We start from the raw sequence: 14,998 nt of genomic DNA on the forward strand, positions 1-14,998 counted from the left end.
TTGGAAAACTAGTAAACTGGACTTAAACTTTAAAACATCTGCTCTTTCAAAGATGCTGCTAAGAAAACATCTGCTTTTTCAAAGATGCCACAGAAATTACTTGCAATATTTTTAGAAAAGGACTTGTATCCAAATGATGTAGAGAACTGTCACAACTCATTTATAAAAAGACATACAACCTAATTTTAAAATAAACCAAATATCTGAATGAGTACCTCACAAAATATAAGAAGACTAGTAACTATAAGAAAAGATCATTATCAATAGTCTCCATGGAAATTCAAATTATAACCACAGTAAGGTAACATCATACATCCATGAGAAGAGATAAAATTGAAAAGACCAACAATACCCTGTGTTGATGATGATGTGGGCTAAAAGAAACTCCCATGCTTTGCTGGTGGGAATTAAACTGGTGGAAGCAGCTTGAAAAGAGTTCAGCAGTTTTTTTACATTTTAATATATACCTACCATATGACCCAGCAATTCCACTTCTAGGTTTTTACTCAAGAGAAGTGAAAGCGTATGTCCACAAAAACACTTCGTCACAATGTCCTTAACTGTTTTATTTAAAATAGCCCCAAGCTGGAAACAACTCAAGTGCCTATAAACAGACTGTGTATATCCTTACAACGGGATACTGTCTGTGCCATAGTTCAGACAGGTCTTCATGGAATAGCTTGTAAATTTAACTACCATTTATAACATTGCTCCAAACAAAACTTTGGTGACTCTTAAAAGAGTTTTCCATCAGAGACAACCCAACCAGTCTAATTCCATAATACCTGGCCTGAACAGCAGGTATTTCTAGACACCTCTGGATGCTCAGAGTCACAAGTACATTCCCTCTAGCACTTCCAAATTTACAGGCTCAATTTGACAATCACATCCTAACTAGATGGAAAATACACAAGGGCAAATGGATTCTTCTTGTTCTCGAAGTAAGGTGGAACACAAACATCTTAACATGACAGCTGGCCCGCACCCCCACGTGGCTCCCCCTGGCTCAGAGGATCCCCGATCCCCCAGCCTTTCTTCCTTCTACCTCCTCATTGCCATTTCTCATGTCCATTAGACTCCCCCGGTCTTGCCTCTGAGGCTGTGATCAGATCTGGTATCTTCCTACCCTTCTTTCAGTCCTGCTGCCACCCATGCAGCTGATCAATAACCAAGCTTTTTTATTTAAATACTACAGAAGCTAATAGATCAACCTGTATTCATTTTTCAAATGTGCATGCACAAAACTGAAATTTAATTTTTTGCGTGGAAAAAATATTTTTAAATAAAAGTTGAATACCTGTTTCAGAAAAGATTCCAGAGCTGAATGTGCAGCTTTTTTCAATTCTACATTCGTATGGCTACACCATTTTAACAGTACTTCGAATAAAGAAACGTAGTTGTCCAGAAGGCAGGTGCTAAACTGAGATGCATGCAGCGTAAATAAGCATAAGCCAGCTGCAATTGCAAAAACCATTGTATTTAAAATAGAACAACAAAAAGCAGAATAAAAAACTAAGAAAGCTTTAAGTATATGTCTATGTCAAAACTAAAACTGTTCATGAAGATCCACTATCACTATACTGTAATAACTTAGGGATTCTGATCAGAGTTCTCACACTGCCAACCTTCATTTGAATCAATGGGCCAGTGACCCCCAAAACAAATTTCAGAAGTAGGATCAGGGTTTATTTAGATAAAATCAGTATCAAACAATCTGGATCCCCTAAAAGATGTTCCAAAGTAATTTTTTTAAAATCATGTAATCTAAGCGTGACCATTTAACCAGAGTTTGCGTGCTAAAAACAAAGTCTCCAAGAGCCTCCAAGTAACTATATGTGAAACATCAGAGACATTATCATAAGACTCTCATTCATAGTCTAAGCAAAAGTTTACTCAAGACATTAATTTAAAAATCTGAAATATTCCATCTTGTTAAATATACAATCTTACCTAAGGGTACCGCATATCTCTTCAGATCAATCTATTTAAAAAAAAAAATTACCATCAATGTTTGACAATTGCAAGTCTCAGCTATAAAAGAATTAGAGTAATATTAATCCTACCTGAGGACGAATTGCCTTTAATGCAAAATCAAAAATCTCCCTTGAGGTCTGGGGATCTGGCAAGAAAACAAAAAGAAGCCTCCGTTACAAATCCCAACAGTATCATCTAACCTCAGAAACTCTTCACAACCAACAGCTTTATTTCATACAGCTCAAATTCAGGAATCACGTCTTCTATCATTCATTTCAGCTGAAGAGCTGCAAGCTATGACTGCGGCAGTTATTACTACAGTAAAGTAAGAAAAAAAATGTGTAACAAGGACATGGGTTTCAATTCCACCTCATCACTTACAAGCTCTGTTAGGTAATCTCTCAGGGCCTCAGTTTTCTTATCTATAAAAAGGGACACTATACAGCTTTTTTTGAGAGTTGTATGGAGCATTATATAAGGCCAAGCACATGATCATCATCCCTGTACTGCCAGGCTTTTATTCAGCACACAGTACACCAAATTACTATGGGAATTACAAATATGAATAAAATATGAGCTTTGACCTTAGTAAGCTTATCACCTAAAGATAAAACAGCTATACAAGTATAACCCAAGACTCTTATCCTCTATCCTGACCTGACAGACACCACAATTATTTAACTGTCTCCCACCAATATTCACTGCAGCTGTCCAGAAATCAAGCTTTACTCATCGCTAAGTTATCTGCCTTTGTAACAGTGACTTGCAAACAGCAGAGGCTCAAAAATTGTTTGCTTTGATAGAAAGGACTGATATACATTTAAAAACAGAGCCCAACTGTCAAAGAAGATAGAGGGAAAAGGGGTCAGAGAGGGTTTAAGAGGAGAGAAACATCAGCATGTCTGTAGGATAATTCCATAAAAGAAATATTTAAAAAGCTCCTTATATCTAATATAAGGAGAGATTTCTTCTGGCTATTAAGTATTCAAGACAGGCTTTACAGATATGGCAGCACTTGAGCTGGGCCTAAAAGAATGGGAACTAATTCAAAAAAAGGTCATTCTAATACTAATAAAAAGTGACCATGTAGACAGAGGTGTACAGACTCAAGGGCATGAGGTACTTGTCAGCACACAGTTGGTCTAGAATGGGGGGACTCAGGTGAACACAGTGAGGTGCAGGAATGCAAAGGCCTGAGCGCTCAGTAGTGGCAATGGTCATCACCTCCGTGACCCTTCCCAGGCTCTGCCTTCCACTGTCCGCTCTCCTATGTGCACCTCTGCTTTCTAGTGGACCACTCCCTCAACAAGGATGCTCTTGTATTTACTTTTTTATTGTGGCAAAATATATATAACAGAGTATTTACAGTGTTAACCCTGTGTAAGTGTAAAATTCAATGGTGTTAAATATTTACATTGTTGTGTACTCACCACCATTATCTATACCCAAAACATTTTCATCATCCCCTACAGAAAGGCTGTACCCATTAAACACTAACTCCCCTGCCCCCTAGCCCCAGGTACCCTTGATTCTACTTTATGAACCTATAAATTTCCCTGTTCCTGCTACCTCATACAGTATTTATACCTTTGTGACTTGCTTACCTCACTTAGCATAATGTCCTCTAGTCCACATGTTGTAGCATGGGACAGTATTTCCCTCCTTTTTTAAGACCGAATAATATTCTGTTGTGTGTTGATACTACATTTGTTCATCCACTCAACTGTTGATGGACACTTGGGTTATTTCTCCCTTTTAGCTATTATGGGTAGTGTTGCTAGGAACATAAATGTACGAATTCCGGTATCTATTTCTAAAAACTCTCTCTTACCACCTTGTCTCCCTTCAGCTATACATTTCTTTGGTCTCCTCTGTTAAGATTTCTCTAAAAGGTTTTCTGCAGATAGCCTCCACTTCCTCCCTTCCATTCCAGCTTGTCTTCACCCTATTAACCCTTAACCTGTTCTGTCCAGCTTGTCCTCTAACACTCAACTGAACCTGCCTGGACCCACTCTGCAGCTCTGGTGGCTTTGCATTCAGACTCCACCCAGAGCAATGCATCTTACATCCTTGCCCCAGTCTCTCTGCACCTGCTCCCCAGCTAATCTTACTCACACTCAGAGTTTCACATATTACCTGTTTGCTGAAAACTTCCAAATTTATATCTTAAAGTCTAATTTCTCCTGCAAGATCCAGTCTTACATATACAACCCCACCCTTAACATCTAAGCTGAGACACTCCATAGCATCTACGGTTAAACATGTCCAAAACAAAAAGCCAGGTTTTGCCTGAAACCTGCCCCACCCAGGTTAAACACCACTGCACCTACTTCAGCTGCTCACGGCCACATTCATGAGCAAAGTCTCTCAATCCTACGCCAAAACAAATCTCACATCCAATAGCAGTCAAGTAGACCCCTGTAAAACATCAACTACCCCATACCTATTCATCAGAGAAAAAACATGGTTTCTCAATCCATTTGAAATAAAATTCCAACTCAAAATCCCCTCACACACTGACCCCACAACCTGTGCACTCTCTCCCCAGCTCTCTGTGTGCCACTCTACTCCAGACATGCCAGTTCTCTTGAACCCTTCTGACCACTGTGCGCTGGCCAGGCTTGAGGTCTGGTACTTGCTGGTCCCTTTGCCTGGCATGCTCTTCTGAGCTCTTTCCCAGCTGTCTCCTTGCCATCCTGCAGGCCTTAGCTTCTTGTTGCCTCCTCACAAAGAACCAGCAGGCTATATACATCCTCTACCCTCTCCACACTCTGGTATTCCTATTCACTGTACCCAAACTGTTTGCATAATTGAACCCTGAAATCTGTAATAGCTTATTCATCTATTTATTGTCTGTTTCCTCTACTAAACTGAGTTCAAGATGATAGGAAACTGGTGATTCTGATCACTAAATCCAACACCTAACTCATCATTCTTTAGATAGAAGGCACCCAAGGAACACATACTGTATGAATGAAAATATTAGGATTAGTATTTAGTGCTTGATGTCACATGATCATGGCATGACAGAAAAACTATAAATTACAGCCTCAGACCAAAGTTTAAATCCTAGTCTTATTGGTTATATAATTTACTACTGCTGCTATAACAAACTATCATGAAATTTGTTACTATACAGTTCTGGAGATGAGAAATCTGAAATGGGTCTCACTGAGGTAAAATCAGGGTGTCAGAAGGGCTGTATTTTTTTTTTTTTTTAGATTTTATTTATTTATTTGAAGAGAGAGACACAGCGAGGGAGGGAACACAAGCAGGGGGAGTGGCAGAGGGAGAAGCAGGCTTCCCGCTGAGCAGGGAGCCCGATGTGGGGCTCGATCCCAGGACCCTGGGATCACGACCTGAGCCGAAGGCAGACGCTTAACGACTGAGCCACCCAGGCGCCCCAGGGCTGTATTTCTTTATAGAGGCTTCAGGGTATTAGAATGAGGACATCATTGGGAGCCATTACTCTGCTACCACATCAGTTGTGTGACTTTGGACAAGCAACTTGTCTTTGTTCTAGTTTCCTAATCTAGAAAATTCCAGAGCTATTACTGGAATTTTCCCTGCAACTATTCTAGAATAGTCTTTAGCACACGGTAAATGAGCAATAAGTGCTGTTATTCTTCTTAAACTGTATGTGTTCACTGAGTATCAATTAATATGCCAAGCAAATACAAAGACAAATCAGCAACATTACCTACCAGCAGGCGCAAGTGACAGAAAAAAAACACATAACCTGATAAATTAAAAATATATCGTAGAAAGTGCTGTAACAGGAGAATACAGAAGCCAGAGGAAGTGACTCATCTCAGGGGAATCATAAAGGTTTCAAATGGGTGATCTGTGAGCCAGAACCTGATGAAATGGGAAGCTGGCAACAGAATATGGGACAGATGAGAGAAAATAAAGGAAGAGAAATCACATAGAGCTACTACAACATCCTTGGTAAGCAACAGAGGAGTGGGTAAAAATATTAGGTTGAAACGTGAAATTGCTGTTTTGTAGGTCAAAAATCATTGGATGTTGGGTTTCAACCTAATAAAAGCAAACACACAGGAGGTACAAGAATTACGTGAACAGAAACGGTAAGGAAGGGTAAACAGAGAATTTTTTGTCATTTAAAGAATCTTTTAGGGTTAAAAGTTTTCGTTGCCTTTTAAAAAGAAATGTATTTCATAATGCATATAATGCCATCCTAGCTAGATTATCCTCTAAAACTTTAATTTTGAGATACAAGGAAACGTTAGAACTATAAAGAAAAGCATAATAAGCAAACTTTAAAATTCATAGGCAAGAATCTATATCCTAAAAACTACAAAATACTGATGGAAGAAATCAAAGAAGACCTAAATAAATGGAGAGATAAATTGTGTTCATGGATTGGAAAATTCAGGATAGCAAAGATGTCAGTTCTCACCAGATTAATACACAGGTTTAATGCAATGACTATCAAAATCCAAGCAAGGTGTTTTGTAGACACAAACTTATTCTAGAATATACATGGAAAAGCACAGCACTTAAATGATTTCAGGGACACCTAGGTGGCTCAGTCAGCAAAGCCTCTGCCTTTGGCTCTGGTCATGATCCAGGGTCCTGGGATCGAGCCCCCACCAGGTTCCCTGCTCAGCGGGGAGTCTGCTTCCCCCTCTGCCCCTTCCCCTGCACCCCCCGGTTGTGCTCCCCCTCTCTTGCTCTCTCTCAAATATATAAATAAAATCTTTTTTAAAAATAAGTAAATAGGGGCACCTGGGTGGCTCAGTCGGTTAAGCGTCTGCTCAGGTCAAGCCTTCAGCTCAGGTCATGATCCCAGGGTCCTGGGATTGAGTCCTGCATCGGGCTTCCTGCTCAGTGGGGAGTCTGCTTCTCCCTCTCTCTCTCCCTCTGCCCCTCCCCACTGCTCATTCTCTGTCTCTCAAATAAATAAAATCTTTAAAAAGTTTACTAAAAAAAAGTAAATAAATAAATGATTTCAAAAGCAGTTCTTTTGGGGACACCTGGGTGGCTCAGTCAGTTAAGCATCTGCCTTCGGCTCAGGTCATGATCCCACATTCCTGGGATCGAGTCCCACATTGGGCTCCTTGCTTAGCAAGGAGCCTGCTTCTCCCTCTCCTGCTGCTTCCCCTGCTTGTGCGCTCGCTCTCTCTCTGACAAACATATAAATAAAATCTTTAAAAAAAAAAAAAGCAGTTCTTTTGAAAAAGAAGAATAAAATGGGAGGACTTTACTCGACATTAAGGCTTACTCTATAGTTATAGTCAAAGAGACGGTGTGGTGTTGGCAGAGAGATAAATACATAGACCAATGGAACAGAATAGAGAACTTAGAAATAGAACTGCACACACATATACACCCAAGTAACTTTTTACAAAGGCACATAAACATTTCAACAGTGATTTGGCAATGATTTCATGGACATGACAAAAGCACAGGCCACAAAACAGATAACGACTTCATCAAAATAAAAAATTGTTACACATCAGAGGACAAAAAGGTAACCCATAAAATGGGAGAAAACACTTGCAAATCATGTATTTGGTAAGGAATTGATATCTGAATACCTAAAGAACTCCTACAATTCAGCAACAAAAAGTAAAATGATACCATCAAAAAATTGGGCAAAGAACTTAAATTATATTTCTCCAAAGAAAATATGTAAATAACCAATAAGCAAATGAAAAGTCACTCAACATCACTAGTCATAAACGAAATGTAAATGAAAACCACAATGATATGCCACTTCACACGCATTATGATGGTTATTATCAAAAACCAGAAAATATCAAGCATTGGCAAGGATATAGAGTAATTGAAATCCTTATACAGGGCGCCTGGGTGGCTCAGTTGGTTAAGCGACTGCCTTCGGCTCAGATCATGATCCTGGAGTCCCGGGATCGAGTCCCGCATCGGGCTCCCTGCTCGGCAGGGAGTCTGCTTCTCCCTCTGACCCTCCCCCCTCTCGTGTGCTCTCTCTCTCTCTCTCTCTCACTCTCTCAAATAAATGAATAAATAAAATCTTTAAAAAAAATAAATAAATAAATAAAAATAAAGAAATCCTTATGCATTGCTAGTGGGAATATAAAATAGTTGTTGTTGCTTTGGAAAACAATATGGCAAAAAATTAAACACTGAATTACCATATAATATAGCAATTCCACTTCTGGGTATATCCCTCAAAAAATGAAAGCAGGGACTCCAACAGGTATTTGCACTTTCTAGCAGCATATTCACAAGTCAAAAAGTAGTGGTTTGGGGTGGAGGGAGGGCTGTGGTGGGGAAGAAAGGTGGCTGTGGCTATTACAGGATAGCAGGAGTGCTTATGGTGACGGTCTATTTAGTATCTTGACTATGGTGATGCATACACAAATTTGTACATGATAAAACTGCAGAGAATGAAATACACATATGCAAAGGTGTGCACATAAAACTAGTGAAATGTGGATAAGGTTGGCAGATTTATCAATGTCAATATCCTGGTTATGCTACTATACTAGTTATAAAAGAGGTCATCACTAGTAGTAGAAAGTGAGTAAATGGAACCTCTCTGTATTATTTCTCACAACTGTGTGTGAATCCACAATTGGTTTAAAAGTTCAAAAAAATAAACAGGCAATTCATTTTAGAATTATAGTTTTTTTTTTAAAGATTTTATTTATTTATTTGAGAGAAAGAGAGACAGAGAAACAGCATCAGAGGGAGAAGCAGGCTCCCTGCTGAGCCGGGAGCCCGATGTGGGACTCGATCCCAGGACTCCGGGATCATGACCCGAGCCGAAGGCAGTTGCTTAACCAACTGAGCCACCCAGGCGCCCTAGAATTATAGTTTTTGAACCAAGAAGAAAATCAAGTGAAGTCAAACAATACCTTCTTCCATGCATTTGGTGAAGTTACACATGAGTGAAGACAATCCCTTCAGACACCCTGCCAGAATAGGCAGTTTGGGCTCTCTTACTGCTGATGTCATCTAAAAAAAAAAAGTGTTTTAAAGAAGGTATCGTTAAAAAAGAGAAAAACACAATCAAATCTTTGGAAGCAGAACAGCATAAAGTTTGCCATACCTGGGTCTTAAGTTCACCCAGAAAAGCCCGGAACAGTTTTTCTGAATTATTTATCATCTCACTAGGATGAACTTCACCTAATACTCCTAGAAGCTCATATATTTTTTCTAAAACTGAAAAATAAATTTAAGGTAAGTGAAGGCCAAAAATTACATTTAAATAAACAAAAATGTATGAATAACAAAATGAGTGTTTAGTTCAAAAGTAATTTCATAATAAGACACAGAAAATATCTAGTTTTATGCATCAGAATCTTTCCTGATAAATTTTATGCCAATCTACTATTATAAACTAAGTAACATTTGACATGTGTTGTGAGGGTTTTTTTTTTTTGGTGAGCTTTCTATTTAAAGAAATCATTTCATGGGGCACCTGGCTGGCTCAGTCAGTAGAGCACACAACTCTTAATCTCAGGGTTGTGGGTTCACATTGGGTGTGGAGCCTACTTAAAATAAATCATTTCATAAAGATTAAACTTTCAGAAGAAGTCTTCACATGTTTTTGTTTATTTCCATTTGGGTTTGTTTTCAGCAAAAAGGATTCATCTGTAAAACATATAAATGCTTTAATAGAGAAAAACCTAAGTTTTACACTAATTTTTTAACATCAATTTGTTAAAATATTTAAAAATAACATTTGGGGGCGCCTGGGTGGCTCAGTCATTAAGCGTCTGCCTTCGGCTCAGGTCATGGTCCCAGGGTACTGGGATCGAGCCCCGCATCGGACTCTCTACTCAGCGGGAAGCCTGCTTCTCCCTCTCCCACTCCATCTGCTTGTGTTCCCTCTCTTGCTATGTCTCTCTCTGTCAAATAAATAATTAAAATCTTAAAAAATAAAAAAATAAAAATAAAAATAACATTTGAATGCATCTCACCTGTATCCTGTATTTTTGTTTTCGATGCAAGTTCTCCATAGAATTTGCTAAATAACTCTCCAATTCTAAATTCATCCATGAGTCTAGAACTTCTTAAAGTCCGAAGTAACTAAAATAATACAAACTAGCATTGTCTAAATAGGAAAATAATGACAAGGCTTCCTCTTCTGCACTGTTTCTACACAAACAAAGCTCCAGAATCACGTGTCTCTAAGGGATTTCCTTGGCCTCTCAGCACTCCTATCTAGCCTGATTATTTGGGAGGCAGAGGTTGAGGTGGGTGGTAGAACACAGGGGTTACAAAGGGAAAGAGGGTGTAGACTTAAATTTACCTTCCCAAGAAACCAATAATATGACTAGAACCATTCTCTCGGAGGCACTTAAGACAAGGACTAACAAGACCCAAAGGAATTCTAAAATAGAGATGCAATAAAAGAGATGCACCTGAGAGAGAAAGAGGTGACAGTGAGCCCCCAAGAAGCACTTAAATACAACATAGAGACCCATTTTCATGGTATGGTTTAGGAAAGAACTCAAAGCTACAATGATGCGAATTCTGGCAACTCTTAGTAGCCTTAGGTTTTAAGAGTCAGGGTGATGAGAGTAAACAGGAGCAGTACATTCCTTGCTTATTTTTCCTCTTAATTCCCCTCACAACCCAAAATCCTTCCTCTGCTACCCCGAAGAGACTTAGAGCAAAAGGTCAGGGTATTAACAGGTGATGGTCAGAAAATCTTGTCCATACATCAATGTGACCAAAGCCTAGCCTCCAACATCTCTCACTCAAAACATAACTTAAAACTCTAATTTTCTGCTTTTTAAGTTGTATGTTTAATATGAAATACATGTACTTAGAATAATACAATTACCTTAATAAGAAGATCTAGGGCTGGGATTTTACATTTAGCAGCTTTATCCTTTGTGTAAACACTGGTACAAGTATTCTAGGTTTTAAAAGGAGACATACCAAAATCATCAATAAGATCTCAGTTCTTCACAACAGCTAAAAGTACATCTCTGAGGGGAGCAATAGTCACAAAAACACAAAGTAAATGGACACGTGAGCAGGATTAAAAAAAAAAAGTTATGCTTCCATGCATACCTCCCATAGCACTTGTCGCCATATATCAAGAAAGAAAGCATCAAAAATTTTAAAAGTAACTAAAACAATTCAGAGAAGAATGGTTGGGAACAGAACAGCTCAGTCTAATAAAACAAGCAGGCACTCTGGAAGGAGGCCACTTGGCTCCACGTTTTGGGTGAAGTTTCTTAACTTCTAAGTCTCATTTGTAAGCTAAAGAGATTAAAAATACCTACCTCAAAGAGTTTTGGTAAAAATAAGTAAGACAAACTGTACCATGAAAGAACTCTGTAAACAATGGAGCACTCTACAGATGTTAGTTACTCCTACTGTTGAAGCAATTTTTTAAAATACAGTTGACTCTTGAACAGCACAGGCCTGAACTCTGCAGGTCCACTTGGATACCCAGGTTTTTTCTGATAAATACAGTACAGTACTGTAAATGTATTTTCTCCTATGATTTCCTGAATATTTTTTCTCTAGCTTACTCAACTATAAAAATACAATCTGTAATACACATAACATACAAAATATGTGCTAATTAACTATTTATGTTTATCAGTAAAGCTTCCAGTCAACAGTAGACTACTGGTAGTTAACTTTTTGGGGAGTCAAAAGTCAAATACATGGATTTTCAACTGCATGCAGGGGGTCAATGTCTCTAAACCCCTGTTGTTCAAGGGTCAACTGTGTTAGGATTCCAAACCCAAAAGGCTAGAAATCAAAAGAAAATAAAATTAAAACCTATTAAAAAAAAGATTGATGATTATTATGTCATATATTAGAGTTAATTATAATTAATAAAATAGCTTCTTATAAATTACCCCAGATTGAATATATACTTCTTCATCAAATCTTAGCATCCAAGAACTAAAAGCAATTCGGGACCAATAAAAACAACTTAACTTGTGGCACTTGTTCAAAGTATAAACAAGCCTGAGAAAGAACAACTTTATGATTACTAATTCCACAGTAAATTATAAGGACACATGGGGAAGGCAGGTGGAAAGAGAACGGAGGCACAAGAAAGGCAAACTTCAAACTGCTGCCAAAGGGCACACAGGAAGGACATGAAATAAGAATCTTACCCAGCAGAAGAATTCTTTAAAATTTTTAGTGTTTTGAAATCTCCTCACAATTAAAAAAACCAAATTTATTATGACTTTTTATAAAATACATTATTTATCCTATGTGCAAAAAGTTATCAAAGTAGTTTCTAACAAGGGCCTTACCTTATTAAATCTATAAAAAGAATAGCCCACTACATTTCTAGTCCACAATCAAGCACAAATAAGTAAACTCCTTGATGAGAAAAGCAGGAATAAATATAAACCCAAATTTAACTTACAGCATAAGTTAAAATAGATGTTGGTATATAATGAGATACGTTTTTTCTCCTTACCTTAATTTCAAGAGAATAAGGTGTGATCTTCTGGCCAATTTTTTCTAAGAAAATACATAAAAATTTTAAGACTTCTTCTCTACAATCACGAAACTATAATGAAAGAAATAAACATTGTAGTAAATATGGGCAAGAAAGAGTCACTCCAACATAAAGGAATGTACAAGAAAAGGAAAATGAAATCTTCAACTTACTTCATCAATGCTAAGTGACTTCCGAACAAATACAAGCAAACCAAAATCTTTGGAAAAAACTAAGGAAGTCTGTAACGCTGGATTAAAAAAAAAAAAAAAAAAGGTAAGAGAGCTGCCAAGAAGCACTCCATAAACCCACCCTAAATGGGCTGCATGTTTCTCAATTCAGCCTTATAAGCAAGTAAACACTAACTTAAGGCTGCTGTATTTAAACAAGAAAAACAGGAAACTCTAGGTGATATTCCACTGGGATGACACAGGCAGAATAACGGACCCTAAAATACCTGAGCCCTACTCCCAACATCACACGTGTGAATACACTAACTTTACATGGAAAAAGGAAATTAAGGCTGCAAATGGAATTAAGGTTAATCAGTTGACTTAAAAAAAGGTGGGGGGGATTATCCATGGGTCCAATATAATAACATGGGCCCTTACTAGTGGAGGATAGAGGAAGAAAAATGGAAAGAGAACAGGAGAGAAGAGAGATTTCAAGCACAGGATTTACTAGACCCATGCTGGCTTTGAAGATGGAGGCCATGATTCAAGAAATGAGGGTGGCTTCTACAAGCAGGGAACATCAGGAAGGAAAAAGGAACTTTAGTCCTATAATTGCAAAGAATTCTGCCAACCTGAATGAAAAAGGAAATGGATTCTACACGAGAGCCTTTAGAAAGTAAAGTGACCTGCCTGATACCTTGGTTTTAGTTTGGTTGAGACCCCTGTTGGGCTTCTAACTACAGAATTTTAACACTGTTAAACCTATGTTGTTTTAAACCATTCAGCTTGTGGTATTTGTTACTGCAGCAACAGAAAACTAATACATTCCTCTATAACCTTCCACCTGAAAAAACATATACTAAACCTTCAGAGTAAACTTGGAACTGCTTTATAAACAAGTTAACTAAAGGAACAAAAAAGGAATTCTAATTTAGAAACTCTGAGACTAGGGGTGCCTGGGTGGCTCAGTCGGTTAAGCATGGGACTCTTGATTTCATCCTAGGTCATGATCTTATGGTAGTGAGATGGACTCCTGCATGGGGCTCCATGCTCAGTGGGGAATCTACTTGAGATATTCTCTCTCTCTCTGCCCCTACCCCCTCTCTAAAATTAAAACACACACACACACACAAAAAAACCCTGAGACTAGAAAGCATTTACATGTTACTTTTTAAAATTTACTTCCCCCCATTAATAATATATCCTTGACAATATACAGGTACTAGATAGCATCAAAAGTTTTCTTGCAATGATATATTTTAAAAGTGCTGAAAAGAGGCACTTTCACTACAAAGGAGCAAAAGATTCTCATTCAGGGACTGCTAAAAAAGTTAAAAAAACTGCAGAACTATAGTTAGATTTCTGCAATGCTTCTCAGAAGTAGGAACAGCAAACGTTAAGAGTTGCAAAAATGTACTGGTGGGTTTAGGCGCTTTTAAAAAAGGTGAAAGAAAATACATTCCTTTGGTTCCCTCTGCCTCCTTTGCATAGCAATGATTGCCAAATTTAGGGTATTTTCACCAACTTTACTTTTAAAACATCTTTACTCTGCTAAGAAAAAAAGCAGCGACAAACCAGTTTTTATACACAACCACAGAAATTTCGACAATCCAGAATCAAACGACTAGACTTTTTCAAAACATTGTTAGATAAACCCACCACGACAGAAACTCTAGACTATTAGGCCCCGCCGCCCCGGCACAACCGGAAAACGCGAAAACCCAAACGCGCAAGCGCGTTGGGACCCTCCTTGGCGCGGCCGGGGCAGTACCCACCCAGCACCGCGGGGCCGGTGCTCAGCACGCACTCCTGTCCCAGGCCCCGGATCAGCTGATAACTGGCCATCGCGGCGCTGCAGCGGTCGCCGGCAGACAAGGACTCCTGCAACTGCAGTAGAGAACCCCGCATACCAGACGCAGAGTCAGCCATCACGCCCAGACCTGGCACTGCGCGTGCGCCCCAAAATGCCGCGGGGCTCGGGGGCGGGGCTCACGGGTACGGGGGCGGAGTTCCCAGGGCAGGGGCGGGGCTCGCGGTGGCGGGAAACTTCCGGGGGACCCTGAAAAGAGGGGTCTTCTCCGTAGGAAGAGCCCATTGAGATGTCAATTAATATATTGGCAGGCATGTGTTGCATACAATACACTTAGCATGCATACATCGGAGCTTAGAGAGAAACAGGAATCTAGCGGTTTGACCTCCGGAAATAGAGGGGGAGGATGGCTGGTGAATTAGAGTTGTCTAAACACCGGAGCCAGATAAAAAAGAAACTAGAGGCTTGGGTCAAGATCTACGAAGTAGTCCCTTGATAAAGAGTGAAAAATGCATGTGTAATGTGTTTAGAAATGAAGATGCTTAAGGGATAAAGAATATTCTCCTTATCCAACAATACAGTGTAGATCAACCCTTCCGTGAACAC

At 39.0% G+C, this 14,998-nt stretch overlaps 1 protein-coding gene across 2 annotated transcripts in view; it reads right to left on the reverse strand.

Moving 5' to 3' along the window:
* Positions 1-14,511, reverse strand: part of PRKDC (protein kinase, DNA-activated, catalytic subunit) — a 247,255-nt gene extending 232,744 nt beyond the window's left edge. For both annotated transcript variants that reach the window (XM_044914628.1, XM_044914627.1), the window contains exons 1-10: positions 14,358-14,511; positions 12,583-12,659; positions 12,389-12,481; positions 10,775-10,849; positions 9,906-10,014; positions 9,032-9,144; positions 8,838-8,937; positions 2,064-2,119; positions 1,951-1,981; positions 1,298-1,455 (exon numbers count right to left, since the gene is read on the reverse strand). In XM_044914628.1, coding sequence (XP_044770563.1) covers positions 1,298-1,455; positions 1,951-1,981; positions 2,064-2,119; positions 8,838-8,937; positions 9,032-9,144; positions 9,906-10,014; positions 10,775-10,849; positions 12,389-12,481; positions 12,583-12,659; positions 14,358-14,511 — 966 coding nt within the window. The remainder of the gene's footprint in view (positions 1-1,297; positions 1,456-1,950; positions 1,982-2,063; positions 2,120-8,837; positions 8,938-9,031; positions 9,145-9,905; positions 10,015-10,774; positions 10,850-12,388; positions 12,482-12,582; positions 12,660-14,357) is intronic.
* Between the last annotated feature and the right edge of the window lie 487 nt (positions 14,512-14,998).

Source organism: Neomonachus schauinslandi, chromosome 4, assembly GCF_002201575.2.
Source record: "Neomonachus schauinslandi chromosome 4, ASM220157v2, whole genome shotgun sequence".
Taxonomy (NCBI): Eukaryota; Metazoa; Chordata; class Mammalia; order Carnivora; family Phocidae; genus Neomonachus; species Neomonachus schauinslandi.